The 22,042-nt window shown below is 37.7% G+C and overlaps 1 protein-coding gene across 1 annotated transcript in view; it reads left to right on the forward strand.

The window, feature by feature from the left end:
• Positions 1 to 439: 439 nt before the first annotated feature.
• LOC121857284 (fragile X mental retardation syndrome-related protein 1-like) overlaps positions 440 to 22,042 on the forward strand; it is a 53,907-nt gene continuing 32,304 nt past the window's right edge. Inside the window, exons 1-9 of the mRNA XM_042353277.1 lie at positions 440 to 729; positions 8,464 to 8,670; positions 9,748 to 9,914; positions 10,745 to 10,838; positions 11,038 to 11,180; positions 13,788 to 13,935; positions 15,194 to 15,475; positions 16,689 to 16,801; positions 21,303 to 21,424. Of these exons, the coding sequence (XP_042209211.1) occupies positions 679 to 729; positions 8,464 to 8,670; positions 9,748 to 9,914; positions 10,745 to 10,838; positions 11,038 to 11,180; positions 13,788 to 13,935; positions 15,194 to 15,475; positions 16,689 to 16,801; positions 21,303 to 21,424 (1,327 nt within the window). The 5' untranslated portion in view covers positions 440 to 678. The remainder of the gene's footprint in view (positions 730 to 8,463; positions 8,671 to 9,747; positions 9,915 to 10,744; positions 10,839 to 11,037; positions 11,181 to 13,787; positions 13,936 to 15,193; positions 15,476 to 16,688; positions 16,802 to 21,302; positions 21,425 to 22,042) is intronic.

Below are 22,042 nucleotides of genomic sequence, written 5' to 3' on the forward strand. Positions count from 1 at the left end.
ATGGGTGTCAAGAAATTATACACATCTTAATTTTTATCTTAATCTTCAAGAGTCCAGTGTTAGCAGAATTCAGGATTAACTTTTAATGTACAGCTTCTATATTTTCCTAGTAGAGTTAGTAGACTGATCTCACTCATCAAAAGTTATTCTGTCATATGGTTTAATGTATTAGACGTGATCTGTACAAGTTTAATCGGCATGAGTAACGTAGTTTGTTGCCGCGGTTGTTTTACTGTATTAACGGGAATATTTCTCTATAAATCACAAACTGTTCCTTTAAATTTTCTCACTATTATCTTCATATAATATTAAAGATATTTACTCTTTTTTTTTAAATACTCAAAAGAATATTTATAGTTATTCTCCCTGTAAGATTTTAAGAAGCATTGTGATTGGTTAACGTGAAGCGTAAACTGACTTGTGATTGGCTGATCTTACCACTACTGCTGGTGAGGTGTATTCTGGTGTGAGCAAACACGAAACATTTCACTGTTAAAATGCTTATATCATCCTTAGTCCAAGATAAATATGACTTAAAGCAAAATATTTATAAACAAATATATGTATAAGAAGGAGGTAGTGTCTCCATTAAGACTATAGAGTTAGTAGTGTCCATTGGTAGTAAGTTGAGACAAGTTTGTGTGGTCGTCCCCCAGCATTCCCAGCCGGTATATCAAGATGGACGAGCTCTTAGTTGAGGTCCTGGGTCCTCATGGGGCCTATTATAAGGTATTTATTTAACACTCATGAACCTATATGTATTTATTAACTAATTCTAGAACTTGTGGTTATTAATGTTTTCCGTAAATGAGATGTGAGGTGGTGTAGATGGTCTTAGTGGTGGTGTAACGTTGTTGACAAATATCCAGCTGATAGGTAGATAATGTAAACAAAATACTGACATGCTTGATATAATTAATATTATCTTGTAAGTAGTTGTATCTGAGGTTGTCTCTGTGATAGTGGTAGGTAGAGGTAAGGTGTTTTATTACCCCCAGTATAAGGTTGAGTATAGACATGGTGGAGGTTTACCATGCTGCACTTGTCACTCGTACTTGAGAGGAGGTGGAGCTTTATTGTCAAGTGATCGAGTTATAATGGAGTTATATGTTCTGTTTCTTTAATGAATGGTGCTTAGTGTAAAGATGATCTTTCTAGATGTTGTAGCACGTGATCCCACAAGTGCTGGATAGGCATCAACTGTAAAGCCCATGGTTGAGTTTATAAAATGTTTTAATTTAATGTAGTAATAGGTGACAGGTGCACTCAAGGGAAATACAATTAATAAAATTTCATTGAAGTTTGTCATCTTATTAGTAAATTAAAAAGAAACCATGTCATGATTCCGGGCCGAATAACTCGGCTATTTGTCTGGGAGCAGCGGAGATTGTGTATGATTTTAATGGGATTCTGGTCAGGATTGGCTGTGGGCATTACACTATTATTTAAATGTTGAATGCTTTGTCACTATCTTTAATCATCTCACTTCTCTCATGGACAGATCAGATTAAACATTTTTGAGGGCTATTACTGATACCTCAATACTACAGTATCATAACTATTGAAAATTGAGGTGTTGGTTTTCTTAACAAATTGATTTAGAGTTTAATCTGATTTTAGCTTCCTTGTTTTCTTAATTTTACTTGTATTATTTCTGGTAAATTTGTAGTTTCACCCAACCACGGCTCGAGTTGAGCAATGTGTTTTTCTGATGGTTTAGACAATTTTAAGAGATTTCTTCTATGATGTTTCTCTCGCAAATGACTTTAATATAATGGGGGATTCAGTGGGGGCCAACCCTTCATTTAGGAGGTAAGGTTAGGTTATTTTAGGTCAATTGCAAGGGAAACGTCAAAGAAGAAGTCTTAAAATTATCTAAACCACCAGAAAAACACATTGTTCAACTCGAGAGCTGTGGTTGGTTGAAACTAAAAATTTACCTCATTTCTATTTGAATGATTTTTGGTAAATTTGTATAAGCGCACCCAACTCTGTTAGAAAATCACAATTATATATTTTTTTAGTGTATTTAATAATAATAAATAATAATTAACGGTTTATTGAAAGAGCTTGGCAGCCAGAAGGCTGAAAATATACAGTTACATATTTGGGGAATGGGTTACGAATTACAAATAATATACAAGTAACATAAGTGACACAAATAAGACATATAATAACTAGATGGGGAAAAGCTCAAACTACAGTTCATTTCAACATAGTGACAGTGCAAGAAGTAGTGTTTACTGGGAGTGAATACACTGATTTATTACAAGTTATTGATAATTTTTACAATGGTTGGGACTGGGCTGTTCTTATAGCGATCAGTTCGTGCACGTATGGGCTGGATGCGGTTGTGGTGTCGAACAGCAATTCTCGGACTAGGGATCTCAGGTGGTAGTAGGAGCCGGTGTCGGGGATGGTGTAGAAGCTTCTTACCAAATTTGCAGATGAGGTCGTGGTGATGGTTATGACCTTCATTTAAGTCAGAAATTGGCATTTTTTTTTTAATCAAAATTTTTTTGGTGGGGCGTTTTCTGTAAAAAATAATGGCTAAGTGAATACAAAATACACAAAAAACACTACAAAAACATAAACCTGACCTAACCTAACTCACTCACCATATGGTGGAATCACTTATTTCATACCTTATTGGCCTGGTTCTCCTTCGCCGTTGGAGTTACCACAAGGCCACATATGTTGGTCTTGACGATATTTGCATTCGTTCTTGCACTTAGGACACTTTACTGAGGTCGGGAGAACGCCATGAGATAAAAAAATGTTATAGTTTCTTCGTTTTTTCCCCCTAAAACTCACAATCGGCTCCATATAATTGAAGTGACACCCATCACAGACTTAATTGGTCGGAAATTATTTGAATTTCGAAATATGAGACCCAAAATTAAAGTCGAATTTGATTGGGCCAAAAATACCGCCAATTAAACCACAAATCATTTAATTGGTTGCCCCCCAAAAAACGCTTTTGATTGGCCGTATGACGTGTACGGGAACACATGCGTGTGATGATTTATGAAGGAGACACGCAGTGTGGGAGGTGAGGTAGGTGATAATGGCGGAAGTTTAATGGAAGAAAATAGAGAAAATTTTGGATACGCTATCTCCGTTATTATACATTTGCAACGATAATGTAATAGAAGAAAATTATCTTATAATTAGACGTCATATTCGAATAGATAATAGATTAGAGGTAGGAATGTCGGGTGCAGAAATACAATAATACCTGATTTATTCTAATAGTTTGAAATTATCAGTAAAAAAATATATAGAATTTCATGTGGGCAGAAGTAAAAGGGTAGTTTTATTTTAGATCCCAGTCAAATAACCAGTGGTTAATTTGAATTTGCCCCGTGAAGGGGCTAGTTTATTGGGCACCCCCTTGCATCCTGTGCAAGGTTAAGCGTTTACAGCGTCCAGCTAGGAAGCATGCCTAGTTCATGCTTGCCTTCATGACTCATGCATTAAAGGCATAAAAGCCTGAAGGGTCATGGGTTTTGTCAGCAAGTTACATAAAGTGACAGGGTAATGAGTGTGTGGGGAAAAATTGCCAGTACAATTCATCTGTTTATGGCAAAGCGTGGCAGGTTCCTACTAAGTGTCAGGATTGTCTCTAGGAGGAGGGATATTTGGTCAGGGAGGGAAGAGGTACCGGTAATGGCTAGGCACCTGTAGGAGGAGGTCATAGAACAAGTGAGGATGAAGTGAGAGAGGGTGTGAGAGTCGGGTTAGCCACAAAGTTTACAAATAGTGCGGCCAGGCTCAGGTTGCCAATGTATTCCCATAGGTACCTGTACCTTAGGCGCAGTCTCATGTACACAATCTGTTGGGATCGAGTCAGGGATTGATACTCATTGTAGTGGCGGTTGTAATCACCAGTAACAGCGTCGTAGTGGCATAGTGTGGCGCTACCCCATTGTTTCAGGTGTGTCCAATGCTTCTTGTCATGCGGCATGTATGTGAGATTTGAGATGATTTCGGGAGAGGGCAAGGGTGCATTGTCTTCTTCTTTTGTCGCTTCTTTGGCAAGATGATCAACAGTGTCACAGGCAGTTATTCCTATTTGTGATTGGATACAAATAAACTTGACACGGATGTCGTCAGTTTGTTCTAGCTTGGCGATAGCGGCTAGGGTGTGTTGGGCGGCAGGGGAGGAGGGTAATTTGAGCCTCGCTAGCACAGAAATGCTGTCACTGATTACGAGGAGGTTCCGGCATTCAGTGCGAGCATAGGCCGCCCCCTCATGAATGCCCGCGAGGATGGCTATGATCTCAGTGTCAGTGGAAGAAGCCTAATCGTGGACCCAAATTTTCCTGCGGGCCTGGCGCTCAAGAATCCACACAGCTGCCCCAGCGCTGCTCAGCATGGTAACAGACCCAACACAGTAGACAAGGAGAGGAAGGGAGGAGGCGACATCATTAATCTGCTCAAGGCAGTTAAGTTTGAGTACAGTATTTACCGCACTTGGGTTGATTTACGACCAGGGAAGGTGTGGACGACATCAACACTTGGGGAAGTCCACTGCAGTAGGGGCGGATGAGTGTACTCGGGAGGGAGAGAGATCGAGGGGGTGTAGAGGTGATAACGTAGGATGTCAGCAGCAGTGTGGACCGGCCAGTGTTGACAGGGGGAGGGAAAGGTAATGGGGACAGACCGGCGCAGGAGGGTGTTAAGATAGCAGTCAGATAACCTTTGGGTTAAAACAAGTCTGAATGATGTATATATATCTTGTTTTAGTAGGAACAAAGTACCACCTATGGAGAAATTAGAGTGTATGTCCTTCAGTGGTCATTTCCTGTTAAATTCTCGAGTACAGTATACAACAGTGCATGTTATTACTGTATTTAGAAGAAAATTTGTTTATCCTACAAATATCAATATAATTTTTAAGGAATATCAACTTTCTTAATTTTGTTTATCTATGGTTTATCTTGTGAAATATTTGGTGCAGACATCTTCACTACTGTGTTTAGGGTCAAACTGTGGTTGCACTGATCAGTGTAAGAATCTTAACTGAGTAACCTTTTCAGCAAAATTTCCGGTAATGGCGGAGGAGACGGTTTACCGCCAGAAGGACTTTATCGAGTTGAACCAAATTTTCAGGAGATGTTGTTTGGATAAAACTGAGTAATAAAATCGAAATGACAGCATTGTAGTATTTTTTTCTTTTTAGCCTATCTTCCAATCATAAGTTACTTGTTAGTGGGCAGGGCAAGAAAGAAGAGGGAAATAATGGGGTAAAAACATTGTGAACACTGATCACATGGCAGTAATTCCACATCTCTGTGTGCTATATAAGGGAAGAAATAATTTGTATATCGTAATTATGGCACCATCGGACCTCCCATGATGACCATGTTTCGGTTCACGTCATCTGCTATACAGGAGTGTCCGCTGTCTTTGTTTACATGTCAAGCAATTGATAACGATCTCATTGGGTGTGTTTTATTACAATTTATATTGGAATGAATTGGTTAATTTTTCAAAAGATGTTTGGATGATACTAAATTAAGAAAATCAAAACAACAATGCACAGGTTAGGTATGGTTATAATAGGTTTTGTGCATTGTATTTTCGATTTTTTTATTTATTATCATCCAAACAGCATCTGAAAATTTGGTTCAATTCCATAAAGTCCTTCTGGCGCTAACCATTTCCTCCACCATTTCTAAATCAGCAGTGGTAGGGAAGTGAACATTAGTCCCAGACAAAGTTGCTGCTAGTTTTTTGTGTGTGGAATAGAGGCATTGTCATGTCAATGAAAAGTTGTCTTTTAGTGCTTGCATAAACAGCTGTTCATGGCAGTGCACTGAGGTGTCAGGATTTTAGTAATGCAACCTGCATCACATCCACCACTTTGCAGCTTTCTAGCCGTTAAATTGGTTTGTTCTTTGTTATGACCTCCATCGTCCAATGTTAGTACAGGTGGAAATTGGAGTAGTAGTTGGAAAAACTGCAATGTTTGGTAGGGTCACACTGATATGAACCCAAGACCACAGTGGTGAGAGACAACATGCTACCACAGGGATTGATTTAGGCTTTGTAGATTATCTGAACCATTTATTTGTCCTAGGCAAGTATCTTTTAAAAATTACTTGCCTGTATATCTTTTTACCTTTCCTGACAAATTTTTGGAAGTATTAACTCACAGATTACTTGTGTCCATCTAAATGGTGTCTGTGGTGGTAATCCTTGTTACCTTGTCATGTGACGTCATAACTCCTGTTACCTCACCTTACACATGCAGCGTGTGTAGAGAGGCAGCATCTATGAATACCTCCCCTAACAATCACTCCCTTCCCTCACTTATAAACCAATGTCAGTAATACTTGTCATGTTAGGTCATAACTCCATTCACCTCATGTCTGCAACCTCTCTGCTTGATGTTTCCTTAGAAATGTTGACCGACTGACTAGAGGCAGGTTGGTGGCTTAATGTAGAGATAAATTACCTACACCTGATATTTTATTTTATTTTTTTTACGGGAATTAGCCCACCCAGGCACAGGTCACTGACTCACATCGGGGCCTGGGGGGCGAAAATGTAATAATAATATTAATAATAATAATAATAAAGAACCACAGAGAAATACAGAATGAAAAAAAAAAAATGTGACGAACAATATATGTATGTTGTGTTGTCAATAGTAAGAGAAACAATTGAGACCTGCAATTGTGTGTAAATGAGGCAGAAAGTCAGATCAGCAACCTGGGACTTGGTCACAATTTTCGTGATGCCATGTGGCAGCAAGATCTACCACAGACAACACATTATGCTTCCAATATCTTCCCAGGTGGTAGTACCTCCCTCTTTGGTAGCTGCCTAATACCTACTACTGTAGGTCACTAATCCTGGTGCACTAATGACCTCCCAGATTAAACATTTATAGTGAGGTGGGGGTCATGCAGCACCTGATAAGTTTCCGTCTAGGTATTTACCTCAAAATATTAGCTTCTTCACTGGGCAAGTCCTGGGCACATGGACATGGAAAATTGCTTTCCTGGCTTCATAATTTGGGCATGCCGGGCTTCCAGGCCCTGCTAATCTGCACGGCCTGGATTGAATAATATGTCTGATATTTGCTTTACCGGTAAGTTACTACATGAATCAGATTAGACAAAAATTTCCATTTCTGTGTTGCCTACTTAATTATATGTAGATGGTGCTATGAGTTATGTTTGTAAAATGTAATACTGTACCATCCTGGAATAGGAATTTCCACCAAAATGTTCTCTAGCTATTTTGAATGATATACAGGAAGAATATACTGTAGTTACTCATAAAATAGGTTGCTACTGTATAAAAAATTAACCCATGGAATTCTATGTATGATAAGAGAAGCGAATAAAAACTTTAATAAGAACTTCTGTAGTAGGCTCTTACTTATGATTAGCCAAGCCAGGCAGAGAGAGAGAGTGTCTGTAGACTGTGTGAGTGAGTGGCCTAATAGTGATAAAAAGGACATTGTTTGCCACTTCGTATGTGAGATTAGTAATCCTCATGGGGACAGACACTGCAGTTGTAAAGGAGTAAGAAGTTGTGTGGAAGTACGAATGAGCTAAAAAAGGTCACTTAGTTCTTCTGGATGAATATTTTGCAATGTTAAGAATGTAGTGTTTCCAAGAGAGGTTATTAGTTTTAGTAAGACCAAGGATATTGCGAATGGTGGCAGATACGGTACAATAGGGGAGTTAATGGACATTATTGATAATACCGGTGATATTAAATACAGCCAGGCTGTTTGTCCCCATTGAGCATAGACTCAAAATCTGTTCAATGCATATGTAGTACAGTACGTATTGTCGTATACTGTATAAGCAATCTATTGGGAGACCTAACTGAACTTGGACATTAGAATAAGATTGACTTTTGAATCAAATGATTGTATGCTGGTGGAGGGAAGAGAAGGTAAATAATGTGGAACAAGTAGAGAGAGTGAGCAAGGACTAATTATTTTGGGTGACCAAAAGATGGAATTTTATTAAGGAGAATTGGATGCCTTATCAAAACTTTTAGAAATGTCAAAGGAAACAAGGAAAGAATAGTTGATAGTGTTAATTGATTAGTGGGAGAGTTACCAAATGTGCAGTAGAATGGCTGCAACAAAAACTGTTGTTGTGGACAATCTTAAAGGCAGGTAGTCCTTATGCATATACAGTACAGTACTGTATAAGGAGGCCCACAAGGTTGATATGTTTATATTTTGACTTGCACTCGGACAAGTAAAATGTACCGGTATCTACACTATGTATATGGTACCTTAGCTATGTTGTGCTTTGAATAGGTGATAGGTTCAGTTCTGCAAACATTTATTTGTGGGTTTCATTGTGATTATACAGTACATGACACCATAAATGTGGATTTTATTTGTTTTATAATGGTAAAATTATTTATTTATACACTATTCTAATTTAAATAACCTGAGATAAAATGGTAATAAATTTTTCCCAGGCTTCTGTTTTGGATATGGTGGGAGATGAAGTGTTGGTTCGATATGAAGGGGATTGGTGTGCGGAAACTCGGGTGGCCATGACAGGTGTGAGAATACCACCTACTCCGGGCCCTCCACCCGTAGAATATCCTGAAGGTGCTGAAGTTGAAGTTTTTGACAAGCTTATGACCGCACCTCATTCTGCCTATTGGAAAGCAACTATAAAGGTATGTCATTCTTTAAACCTTCCGGTTATCTGTTTTTGGAGTGTCTACCACAAAAATTTACTTACCATGTACTGTAGCTAAATTTTTGCATCTTATCTTTTATTTGAGGTGTTGAAAATTGCCTGTAAATCCCTTACAATCAAAGCTTTTGCACCTTCACAGTGACTTGGCTTAAACCATTAAGAACAAGGCTTGATTCAGGTCGAGTAGATGTTTCTATTTCCCAATTAAAATTTTCTTTCAAATTGCAACATTGAAAGGCTGAGCGAGTAAGTTCCATTGGTACTTGATCACATATTGATTAATCTCTAATAAACTTGATATTGAAACAGTTTATTTAACTAGAAAAATACAGATCCAGAGTTACAATAACAATCTTGACGGCTAAGCCAAGTGAGAGCCACGTGGAAAATAGGATGCATTCCTCGAACCAAAAAATCTTGTAGTTCCTTCCATTCCTTGTCTATATGGATGATAGGTTTTACAGGACCCTTTGCAATAAAATGGGATTTCATGCTTCATCTAGGAGGATATAGACATCTATACAGTACAGTATATATTCATAGTGTACCATGTACAGTACAGTCTCTCCTCGGCTTACGACAACCTGGAAAAAGACTCATTGTCGTTATATTTTATGAAAATATTTTACATTATTTTTGAGTCCAGACGTTTGGTCATAATGTCTTACGACAACTTCGGCTGGCACGCTGCCGCGTGTGTACAGCATCCACGTCGTATCCCGCTCAGTTTGTGTATTAAAAAGGTAAAAGTTTTATAATTAATACCTGTACTATGTATTATTTTCGTCGGTTCGACTTACGACCCGATCAACTTACGACCTTGTAGTCAGAATGGAACCCCGTCGTAAATTTTTTTCATTATTTTGTTTTGCTTTGAAAATTTCTTACCAAAATGATGTCTAAGCTAGTTTTGCTAAAATTATTTTTGTTTTTTATTTTAGATTTGGTGCTTTGTGCTGCAAATTGACTTTTTTATGGCAAATAAAATGCACAGTCTGCATATTGCATTTCATGCTTAGATATTTATAATGTTATCATTGTCCTCATATTGCAGATGTCTAAAGGAGATTTCCATGTAGTAGAGTTTACTGGGGTGTCCATCACAAGTGGCGAAAACATCTTTCCTTCAGAGAAAGTACGGCCGAGAAATGTAAATCCTCCAATTACTCCAAAAACCTTTACAAAGGTTGAAATAGAAGTTCCAGAAGACATCAGAGAATAGTAAGTGAATTTGTTGATAAAAGTAAGTCTTAATTATTGGTTAAAGTAGTTTATAGGTTTTTGTACTGTAAATTTATACCGATTTTGAAATGGGACAGTGTCTTGGCCCCCTGATGCTTTTTGTGTTTGTCTTGAACTGCTTCTTCTATTTCCCCATTTCTTTGAAGTTATTGTTTCCCATGTTCTACCACACACAAAGATGGGAAAGTTCAGTAGTGTGTAGATAATAGAGGAATAATTAGGAAAGGTTCAGGTTATAACAGAATAAATTGACATAATGCTCTTCAAATTTGGATGTGTACTAGAAAAAAATTACATTTCACTTTTATAAAGTTTTTATTATGGATGAGCTCCTTTTTATTTAATTATTTTACAATATAACCTCAGATATCCAGTATTTAACCACCAGGAACTCTCTAGAAATTTAAAACATTTATTTATATTATGTAAAAAATTTCAAATAAATATTCATTTTACCATAATAAATTATACCATTCTAGGCAAGGGTGGTAGTATTGTATGGAATTTTTTCTATAATTTGTACTAAAAAAAAATCACACACTGCTGTACCGTACCTGAATTATTAATTTTCTTTTACTTGCTTTTGACACCTTATTCTAATTTCACATTTACTGTAGCTATAGGTTTGTTTTCATCTGAAAGTGGAGTCCTTACTGACAAAAAACAATTCTATTCTATGGAAGTTGGGAATGATAATTTTAAACCACTATTATGTATTTACATTATGGGGCACATTTTGATACTGTACATATACCCCCCCTTCCTGTACTGACTGAAGATAAATACAATTGGTTGGTTTCCTTTTATAGTGCTCGGATGGAAAGTGTTCACAAGCCCTTCAAGAAAGCGTGTGGAGCAACCAGTTGTGTATACAACCCAGACAAACACTGCTTGACCTTAATAGTAAGTTTCTGTTGTCTTCATTGCTATGAAACATAAACTGGGCTTGATCAACTTATATTAGCAAGGGGTCAACTACTGCATTTGATGGCCTAATGTACAGTATTTGACATTTATACTAATTAGGTATTCTCTAATTATCTCTTATGCTTCAATTGCATTACCTTTATCAGACTAACATTAGCTTTTTTGTTTTTCATAGTCTCGGAATGATCAGTGTCTCAAGTTGGCCCATATGTTATCTGACATGCATTTCCGAAACCTCAAACAGAAAGTAGTACTTCTTTATCGAACAGAAGAGGCAGCAAAACAACTAGAATCAACCAAACTTCAGTCCACAGCAGGGTGAGTTTTCCAGTGATTTTATTTTGTTGGCTATTGAACATGTCTCAGTACTTACCAATGGCTTATACAGTATTTTGGTTTAGTCATGTTGACTGCATGTTCAATCTGAACTGTGTTACATTTGTCAAGATGTGAAGGTTTTAATTCTTCCCCCAAAATAGATAAAAGATGATAAACAATTACTGTATTGGATATATTTTGTGTGAATTGGGGAACCCATGTAACCCATCATATAGATCTAAAAAATCAGGCATGAGGAGGATTTTTCAGTGGTGACCTTTTACAGTTTTAGTGGTTCCCAATCTGGGGGGGGGGGGGGCATAAGGTACAGGAAGTTTCATCAGGGATACAATTTGAGGAATAAACAGTATATTTGGCTTGAGCACTTACAGATTCACTGAAACTGTTTTCTCAGAGTACCCGTCTTGGGGAAAAGCTGCTCCATCTTGAGAGTGATTACTGATTATCACTCAGGTTGGTCTGATGGACCAGTTATGAGATCTGATTTTTGGAACAATAAAATAGCTCCACGAACCACAATTTTCATTTTGTTGCAATCTGCAATTGTTTGTTGCTTGTATTGTACAGTAGTTGAAAATGAAGTGCTAATGATTAAGTAAGAATTACTTGTGTAGAAAATATATACAAAACTCTTACATAACATAACAGAGTTGCTTGATATGTTAACACTTAATCCTCATGCCCTGAGCAACGTAAGACCTGTCAAATCCCCCACTCAGGGATATTTTGGGAAGATTTTTTAATCCAGTCACTTCAAGCACACTGTTGTGGCTGGCGTGCACTTGGTTCCAAGCATCTGTGAAAATTAAGAATGTTGAGGAACGTTACCTGAGTTTTGAAGAAGAAATATAAGTAATGCTAATAGATAAAAAAAATACTGCATTGCCATTTGGCACTCGTTTCACTACACACAGGACACAGGAGATGGCTAACAGCTGAGATACCCCACACCACTCCCACCTCCCCCATCTCTGTGCCAACTCCTGTGCATGAAGAAATATTTATTCCCTTTGTTTTTAATTTTATGTTAATTATACATTTTATTTAATTTTTTTTTTTTTTTGCACATTCTGTATGAAAGAGTAAAAATAGAATACGTACTTATATCTACTTGAAATTACGAGTTGAAAAATAACCATAACATAGTTCACAGCTCTGCCTAATAGGGAGATATGGCTACAGTGACGAATCTAATGTGGCAACATGCCATGAACAATGTAAATAGATATAATTAAAAGTTAGTTTATAATTTTCCTTAATATACACTGTATAAGCACAGAAACGTTAACACACTAGCCTGCACTACTGTACAGTACACTGCTTACTTTGTGTTTAGCATGGAATACTCTCAAATGCCTGTGTCATCAACTCGGCATCTTCCTGCGCTATGAAAAAATGCTCTAAATTTTTTTTTGTAAATCAGGATTTTCGTTTGTATCCCAAAGCGCTGGAAATATATATTTTTTTGTATACGTAATTGAATTTTTGTAAATCGATGTTATGTAAACCGAAGAGCTCCTGTAGTAACAAGTAGTGGTATTGTATTAAAAGAATGAAAAGCTTTTTCAGACAATGTTTTTGCTTGCTTGTTTCCAAATAATATAATTTACATTTTTTTTCAGATCTGCTGCCTACTCTAATTACAATTTTGTCATGTTGAAAAAGCAGTGTTATCAAGTTTTGTATATGCAGTATGGCTATATGTTCATGAGTGACAAAGATGGTACTCAAAAGCCTCAAATCTTCCTGAGTTCAAAAGATTTTTAGCAATGAAGGTATAAAGCCATCCAAACTGTCTACCCTTATAATGCTAAAGACACCAACTTCATTCATACCTAAGAAAGCAAGTTTTGAAGCAAGGGGCACAATCTCCAATTGTAAATTTGTTGCTCAGAAGAAGCCATCATTGGAGGCGAGTTGTTGCTGTGGCATTAAGGAAAGCCAAAGAGAAGAAGCCATATACCAATGCAGAGACCTTGGTGATACCTGTACCATGCATATGGAATTGGTCAAGCTGGTGTGTGTGGGAAAAGAGCAAAGCAAAGCATTTCACAAATTCCCTTGTCAAATAATGTAATTCATGACTGAATCAAGGACACATCAGAGGACATACACATGAGAATGACATCAAACAAAAATTCCCATTTTGTGAATTTCTGAAAGAATCATTGAAGGCATTTTGGCTATCATGAATGATTTTTTCAAATCTGATGGCCTTTCTTGGGATCCTATAGAGGTCCATTTGTACCGATGGTGCCCCAGCTATTTTGGGGAAGCTTTCAGGCATCACTGCTTGCATCAAAATGTGGTATCTGGTCACTGCATTCTTCCTGCTCATAGAAAAGAAGTGTTAGACCTCATCATTCAAGTTGTCAATTTGATCTGAGCAAAGGTAGTGAATTTGAGATAAGGACTACCAACAGCCTTTTTTTTTCCTCATTCAGCGGTCAATCTTGGTATTTTCTCCAGGCATCCTTGTTTTTCTCATTATCAAGAACCACATTACCATAGTCATTTTTCATGCACTGCACATCAAGTATATACATCCTTGTTTGTATGCACTATATGACTGTTAATTTATTTCAGGTATGTTGAAGAGTTCAGTGTACGGGAAGACCTCATGGGTCTTGCCATTGGTGCACATGGGGCAAATATACAACAGGCTCGTAAGGTGGAAGGAGTAACGAATATTGAATTAGAAGAAAATACCTGTGTTTTTAAGATTTATGGTGAGGTGCGTACTGTGGTTTTGGTTTTATGAATGTTTTTAAATTATTTCACTTCGGTGCTTACAATAAATTCAACTATCGTATATAATTTTAATTTCAGTTACTCCAATTTTTTTTCTTCTAAATATAACCTGTAAAGGATTGTTATCAAGCCAGTATTGTTTTATGGGGATTGTTTATTTATATACGTATTATTTTCAGTGAATTGATACGTTTTTTGTAAAAGAAAAAAACATCCGTGACAACAAAAAACCATGTGACACATTGAACTATAGTAATTAATACAAAACCCTGTCAAAGGTTAGACAAATGAAGTGGAGGTTACTGGTTAGTTAGTAGGAAACTACATAGAAGTTACATCTGAAAAAAATGCTTATTTGAAGAAAAACTAACTGTTTTTATATTAATGCCCTACATGGTATTAGCCATCTAGATGCAAGGGGTGACATACCATATTGTCAGTCTTTCTTGTGTTAAAGACAATATCTCTATGCACATGGTGCATTCTAAGAAATATATTAATGCATGGTAAATGCCCAGAACATAGCAAACCTTGATAACACCTTGAAAGTTGTGTGCTTGCCTTGACCATCCTTTCACAGATTTTCATCCTCTCTGAAGTAGCTGTCTTTGTATTTAACTTGTTCAGATACACTAGTATCAATGCAGTTCATTTCCTTGTTCAGTCAACAGTGTCATATTCTGTATCTTTGTCCATAGTAAACCCCAGGTCTCTAGAAACACTAGACGACTTCATTCTTGTTTCATAGTTACCTGCTCGTTTATGATTTCTTCCTCAGTGGAAGATTTTGCCAGCTTCTGCTATTACAGTATTGCATTCACTTACTGGAGGGTATAGTTAATGTGAAACTGACTGCTTATATTAACTCCATGTTGAACTATTTTTCTTAGAACAGCAACTCAGTATTACATATCAGTTTTATATTGAGAGGTAAAGTGGATTATTTGATCTAAGGTGTCTTGATAATGGACTGGATACAGTATTGTAAAAGTAGATGTGCTTCAGAAATCAAGAATTTTATGGTGATGCACAAATCTAAATGATTGTTACTGCAAAAACCTTAATATTAGAAGCAGGGACTTTTACAGTATTACAGTAATACTCCCATGATATTTTAGATTTCAGTGCTCACAGGTTACTAATGACATTGCAGAATTATTGTTGTTCGTTGATAGGTCAGTAAGTATTTAAATTGTTCCTTTTGAACCAGTTTAACAGTTTCACCTTCTTTTGTTTTCCAGACTGAAGAAGCAGTAAAAAAAGCAAGGTGTATGTTAGAATATAGTGAAGAGTCTGTGCAAGTGCCACGGATCTTAGTAGGGAAAGTAATTGGCAAGAATGGCCGTGTCATACAAGAAATGGTAGATAAGTCTGGGGTGGTGCGGGTGAAGATTGAAGGAGACAATGAACCAGAGCCCACGACACCCCGGACAGAAGGACAGGTCCCTTTTGTCTTTGTTGGCACAGTTGAGGCCATTGCAAATGCTTCCATTCTACTTGAATATCATTTAGCACATTTAAAAGTAAGTGATTCTTTGTACTGTGCTAAAAGGTTTTCTTTAATGTTTTTAGTAATATTGTTATATGGAGATGGAATGTAGTTGTTTGTTTCATCTTTATGGGAGAGGGTATTTCTTCAGAAGGAATGATAAGAATAACAAAGTAACAAATAAATAAATAAGTCAGTGGATTGAGAAATACATGACGGTTAAAGAAAGTGTTGGGTATATTTTGGATCAGGACCTACATAGGTGTTATGAACATGCTGAGAAAAGGGGAAGTTAAAGGTTGGTAACAAGAATCGATAGTTTATGGGTGAACAGTAAGAGGGAGAGGCATAGACAGAGTAACTGGAAGGATGAAGTGAAATGTATATTAGAATTGAGCGGATGGACAACAGGAAACAGCAATGTGTCTGAATGTGAGGGGAGAGTACGGAATTGATTTATTTTTGGAGGAGATGGTAGGAGATGTTGTATGGTATGAAGTGACAGGGTTAAACCGAGATTAGGACCTGAGATTTAATGTGGCAAAAAGCATACATATTGCTTAGTGGTGTGGGGGAGGGATCCAGGGTGGAAAGTGAAAAATGGTCGTGTACTGTCTTCAGGAAAGGTCTTGGCAGCACAAAGAAAATGTGTGTGTGTTTTATGCCACTATCCTTCCCACTGTGATATTCTGTCTTGATTTATTGACTTATTATGTCTTGAATTTAGTTGGGATAGTTTGGGTTGTGTATAGTGTCTGAAAATTAGCCTCCAGGAATGCATTCTCCATTTATAACAATATGAGAAAATCACTTTCACTTCTTGACTCGTAGAACCTATCCCTTTCGTATAATGAGAACTGCCTGTACATCAAGTTAACGTGTCACAGTAAAGGAATTTAAAGGAGGTTGCATAAGTATTACACCTACAGTAGATAAGCTGATGTATGTGAGTGTTGTTACAATAGCCATCACTTCCTATGTCATATGTGAGGTTTACTTGGCTGAGCTGTTAGTCATTTGAGAAGTTTTTTCTCCTGGAGGTTATAGTGTTGGCTACTGGTCTCATGGTGATGTTAGTGATTATTGTGTTCTTATTCCAACATACAGTATATACACATTTAAGGAGCAGACCATAGTTATCCACCAGTAAATTTGTATGGTTGAATCATTTTATTATCACACACTATCAACATTTGAATGATAGATGTGGAACTGTATTTCTCTAATTTGACTTTTTTTTTCTGCAGGAAGTTGAACAACTAAGACAAGAAAAACTTGAAATTGATCAGAAATTAAGAAATATGCACACAACAAACAGCTTAGGAAATAGTCAGGGTTATCCAACAAGGAGAAATGATAGGTGAGTTACTAGTTCTTGCTTTGTATGTTTTAATTTGTGTGAGGATTTCAAATGGACTAAAGGATTACTTGTTTTAATTTTGTTTTTCATTTATAAACAGGAAATAAAAAGATCAGGCTGTAAGTCTTCCCATTTTGTCCCTTCCTTTAACTCCTGTGAGGATTTGACGATGCAGAGTATTTGTTTCTGATTTTTGAGTCTTTTTCTGTGGCTTATACTCTTGTTTTTCCTCTCCTGTACCATTTCTCTCCTTTCTTAAGGCTTCTGTGTCACTTGGTCTATAGTCAACTCTACACAAATGAGGAAGGAATGAGGGTAATAAAAACATAGAATCTTTTCGGGCATTTCAGTTAAGTGATCGTCTCTATTCTTACAAGACCCTAAAGACTGCTGCACATCAAAAGACACTGCTTCGGAATTGTAGATGCTTTTTAGGTTATTCCACAAGTATGATGTAATAGTCAACAGGCTCACCTTGCAAGCGAGTGGACCTAGTTTTGATCCCAGGGCAGGGTAAACTATGGGCATGTTTCTTTAGGCCATTTGTCTTCCCAGCAGTAATTGGGGACCTGGATGTTAATTGATTTGTGGATCGTGTTCCAGGGTAATGGATAGCCTGTGCAGTTGGCAGGTTGCCTGGAGAGCTCGTTAAGTTAGGGTGTGGTTGTTGTGTTGGTGACAGCTTCCATACCTTAAACATATTGATGCCTAGGTTGCTTAGGGCTAGCCAACCTCGAACACGAGGAACAACCATTATTATACTGAGAACATGTCTTGAAAGAATGAATATTTGGCTCTGGAGGCATAGACAAGGGGAAAGTAAAGGGGTGAAAACAAGGAAAACAGAAAGGTACACTTATGATAGTAAAAGAATGACTTGAAAATAGTACTTGTTGAATGTAGCAAAAGAAAGGCTTTGAGAAGATACACAAGTAGATTTTGGAAGTAGCAGAAAATAGAACATGAGCAAGTGGTAGAGTCGGTAAGTACTAAGCGATATGGTAGGACTTGAAAAAATATCATTGTAAGGGTTTTCATTTTGAACAGGCTGATGGTCAAATTTTATGATTCAAATGATGATAATAACGGTTTCATGCCAAAAATTAATGCTTATATTTGATGCGCTTTGCCTAGAATACCCTGTCATCATTACTTTGCATCCCCTTTATGTGACTTCACTCACAACAAATACTGTGAAAGTTGAAGATAATGCATATTAATAGACAAGTCTCCTTCACCAGCCAGCCCACATGTTTAGTGGAATGAGTCTTTATTTCTCACTAATTGGTATACTGTATAATGTTCATTTTCTTAGAAGTCTCATTGAATCACTCTAGGTAAAGCCATGCTGAAGCATTGTACCCATCTTAAAGTCTTCCTTGGCTCATGGTGAACTTCTTAAGGCTACTTGAACCTGCTTTCTGTCGGACACAGGGAGATGTCTAGGTTGATTTACTTACCTATAGGGGTCACAAAATAGTGATGTTGTGTTCTTATGAGATAATCAGTTACTTTTTATATGATTTCCTTTTAGTTTAGGTTTTCATATCTGGGATGAAGTCTCAGACCTGTCATCCAGGTCCCTCCATGCATTGGGTTTGCTGAGTTGACTGGAACTGAGGTCTGAGGTGATTGGTCCTGCTTTTGTTGTTTTGTGGCCTAGTCACCAAGAGGTTCAAGGAGTAAGAGTGTTACATGGTGGTGAAGATTCATAACATTTTCTCTTCAAAGAAGATGCCATTTTACCAAGTGTCCCATTTCAAGAAATCTGGTACAGTTGGGAAGGTCTGCCTAATTTTTTATTTTTATTAAATGTTTAGTTTCCAGCCAAAAAAATTTAATCCTAGGTGAGCCTAGGTTTGTAACCCTTTAGAATTACTGATTATGCTTGATATACCCAGTCCCAGCACACATAGAAAACAGGATTTCAGAATCAAAATGTCCATTTTTAAAGTGATATTTATGCAGTTTCGAATCTTAAGTGAATCTCTCTTATTTTAAACTGTCCATTGTACTTCTAGATCCACAACACCCAAGAATTCATTGATTTGGCAGAAGTGATATTTGTAATTTTCTTGTAGTTTAAGTCAGTTTTATGTCTGACAAAACTAAAATTAGATATTTTTATAAATGCTTCTTGAGTTCCTAATTGTTTTGATACTTTGGGACCTTTGGACTTTATGATTTCATTAGAATTTCAAAATTTCTAATGGGCCACATAACATTGTGGTCTGAATTTTCTTTTTGCAGGCTTCTTGCACACACTACTCTCAGGCTAGTAACCGTTAGCCCTTGGCTATTGATAAATAAATAAAAATAAAACCATTAAAAACGTGTTATAATCTTATAATATTAAAGATGTGCATTCAGAAGAATGAAAATGAAAAAAAAATAATTTACATTTATTCAGTCATGATGCAGTGAGTGTGTGGGGGCTTAGCTGCTGGGAGGGAGGAAGGAAGGGGGATTGTGAAGGGGAGTGGGACAGACTTACTAAAAGCAATGAACATGTATCTTTTATGATGACAAAGTCAGCTGAGAGCTTTATTGAGGTGTTGGTAGTGTGAAAAGGTGTACTAGGACACGTGTGCCTTATGAGTGTTAAAATTGGCATTCAAAAAATTCATGTGGGACATTGCAGTTAAGTTTTTGTGCTCTTAGGGCCTCATTATTTCAATTCATGACTCGATTACTCTCTAAAGTTTACTCTTTCTTCCCTAGTTGAACATTGCTCTCAAGTACAAAATGTCTTTTGCAACCTCCAGCTTGTTGCTCATTTTGATATTTCACCGAGACTGTCCTTCTCTTTCCAAGATTTACATTCAACATTTTGTTCAGGCACACTAGATCAAACTATATTCTCTAACTCTCCCTCACATTCAGCCCATTATCTTCTGCATACAATAAATATGACAATTTCTGCTCTTATCATGTCTCTGTTTCATTCCACAGTCGCCCATTGTTGCTCTCATTTCTCATATTGCTCTATCCATAAAGATTTTGAGTAATCAATGTTATATTACACATCCAAGTCACTTCTTCAGATTTAAGAAATCACTCACACTTCCATTAATTCTCAAATGAGGAAAATCAATAAGCTGCTTCAGAACATTACTTTCCCACTGTATGATTTGCATGGAGCTTTAGGTTGAGGGTGTTTGAATGTTTTCTTTCCAAAAGTATCATCCACGGTTTTGGCAACAAACATCAATATTCTGCCATAACTTTTGCTTCTATTATCTTTAGGTATTATACAGCATGGTAATGCGATTCAGACCAGCCACGCGCTACACCATTCTCCTTCCATTGTTCGTCGTAGAGTAACCTTACCTAACCTTTCCTAACTTGTAAAGATGTTAAGAATCTCTTTTGAGTTTATGAATCCTCTTCATCTGAGCACCGAAAACAACACCATCACATACTAAAAACCGAAAAAAGGGCATTTCCACAATGAAAGACAATATCTAAAGATAATAGAAGCAAAAATTATGGCAGAATAGTGATGTGTTGTTGCCAAAATCATGGATGCAACAGAAGTCATTCGTTTGCATGTCTGCCACCACTGGCGCTGTAACCGCTTTGTTTGCAAGCGCGTCGGACTTTGTGTTTGATGGAAGGCTCTAATTTCATGGCATGATAAACAATAAAATTGATTCGGAGGATATCATAAAATATAATAGCACATAGTGTATGTACAAAAAATAGCTCCTTCCACACTCAAACCAGCTGACTCTGAGGTGTGTGTGTATGCTGTGATATCACATCGGGGGAGGGAACGATGGCCAGGTGGGTGGCTGGTGAGTCGGCGACACAGTTGCAGCCCAGTGCCTCCACAAATACGTTCACTTCTCACATATACACACCCGTGCTCTTCATTTTTCTTATTTTATAATTTTATATTATATTTTCTTCATTTCTAAGCCACATTAGAGTATTTTAATGATTATTCCACAACTTTTATACATTAGTTTCATTACATGTAAAAATGGCAACATGCCATCTCACAGGCCACCTCATCCTCAGTTTTTTCCTTTTCCCGGTGAGTCAAGTTATCATTGAACTGAATTTTGAACCTATTGTTAATTATTGCATGTTTTTGTAGGCACATCCAGGTATCTGAACCATCATTGGTCCCAATGAGTTTGGATAAAAGGAATTGCACTGTACAGTACCTGTGTTCCTTATTATTTATTTTTTTGGCCTGCCAGATAGTGGCAGTGTCCTGGTTTATTTTTATGGTTTCATTACATATTGGGTCAGAATGATTTGATTGTCCCTGTATGTACTTGTTTTCATTCCAAAGTTTTATGTCAAAAGTGTCCAGCTTAGAGCCGTGAAAATTTATAGGAATCCATATACACTATTATATGGTTAGATTTACAAGCTTTTTGATAGATCTTTTCAACCAGAGGAGTCATGAGGGTTTCACAAACACAGCTCTGATATTTTTTATTAATATATTTTTATTACTATGACTACATGTATATATTTTCATTTGCAGAGGTTACAACAGTGATATGGAGATGGGAGGCCGTGGACGGGGACGAGGTGGCCCACGGGGTGGTCGTGGTAGAGGTGGCGGCAGAGGTGGAGACCGCTACAATAACGACCGTTCTGGAACTGGTAATACGCTCAGTGATTATATATCAAATGCTGAGAAACGGGGTGGACCTGGGAGAGGAGGGGGGCCAGGTCGAGGTCATGAAGGTAGAGGAGGTCATGAAGGCAGAGGAGGTCATGAAGGTAGAGGAGGTCATGAAGGTAGAGGAGGTCATGACGGCAGAGGAGGTCATGACGGCAGAGGAGGTCATGACGGCAGGGGAGGTCATGACGGCAGGGGAGGTCATGACGGCAGGGGAGGTCATGACGGCAGGGGAGGTCATGACGGCAGGGGAGGTCATGATGGCAGGGGAGGTCATGATGGCAGAGGAGGTCATGATGGCAGAGGGGGTCATGATGGCAGAGGGGGTCATGATGGCAGAGGGGGTCATGAGGGTAGGGGAGGTCATGATAGTAGGGGAGGTCATGACAGTAGGGGAGGTCATGACAGTAGAGGAGGCCAAGAGGGCCGAGGGGATTACTCTCGACCTCCACCCGATCACAGGAATCATAGAGGTGGCAGTGCTGATAGGGGTGGACGGCGAGAGAAGAAATAGCCCTCATCACGGTACTTCACCCTTTTATATGTGACTTTGCCCATACTTGACGACCACTCTTGAAGGAATTAGTGGTTTTATAAAC

This window comes from Homarus americanus, unplaced genomic scaffold, assembly GCF_018991925.1.
Source record: "Homarus americanus isolate GMGI-L3 unplaced genomic scaffold, GMGI_Hamer_2.0 scaffold54347, whole genome shotgun sequence".
NCBI classification, from domain to species: domain Eukaryota; kingdom Metazoa; phylum Arthropoda; class Malacostraca; order Decapoda; family Nephropidae; genus Homarus; species Homarus americanus.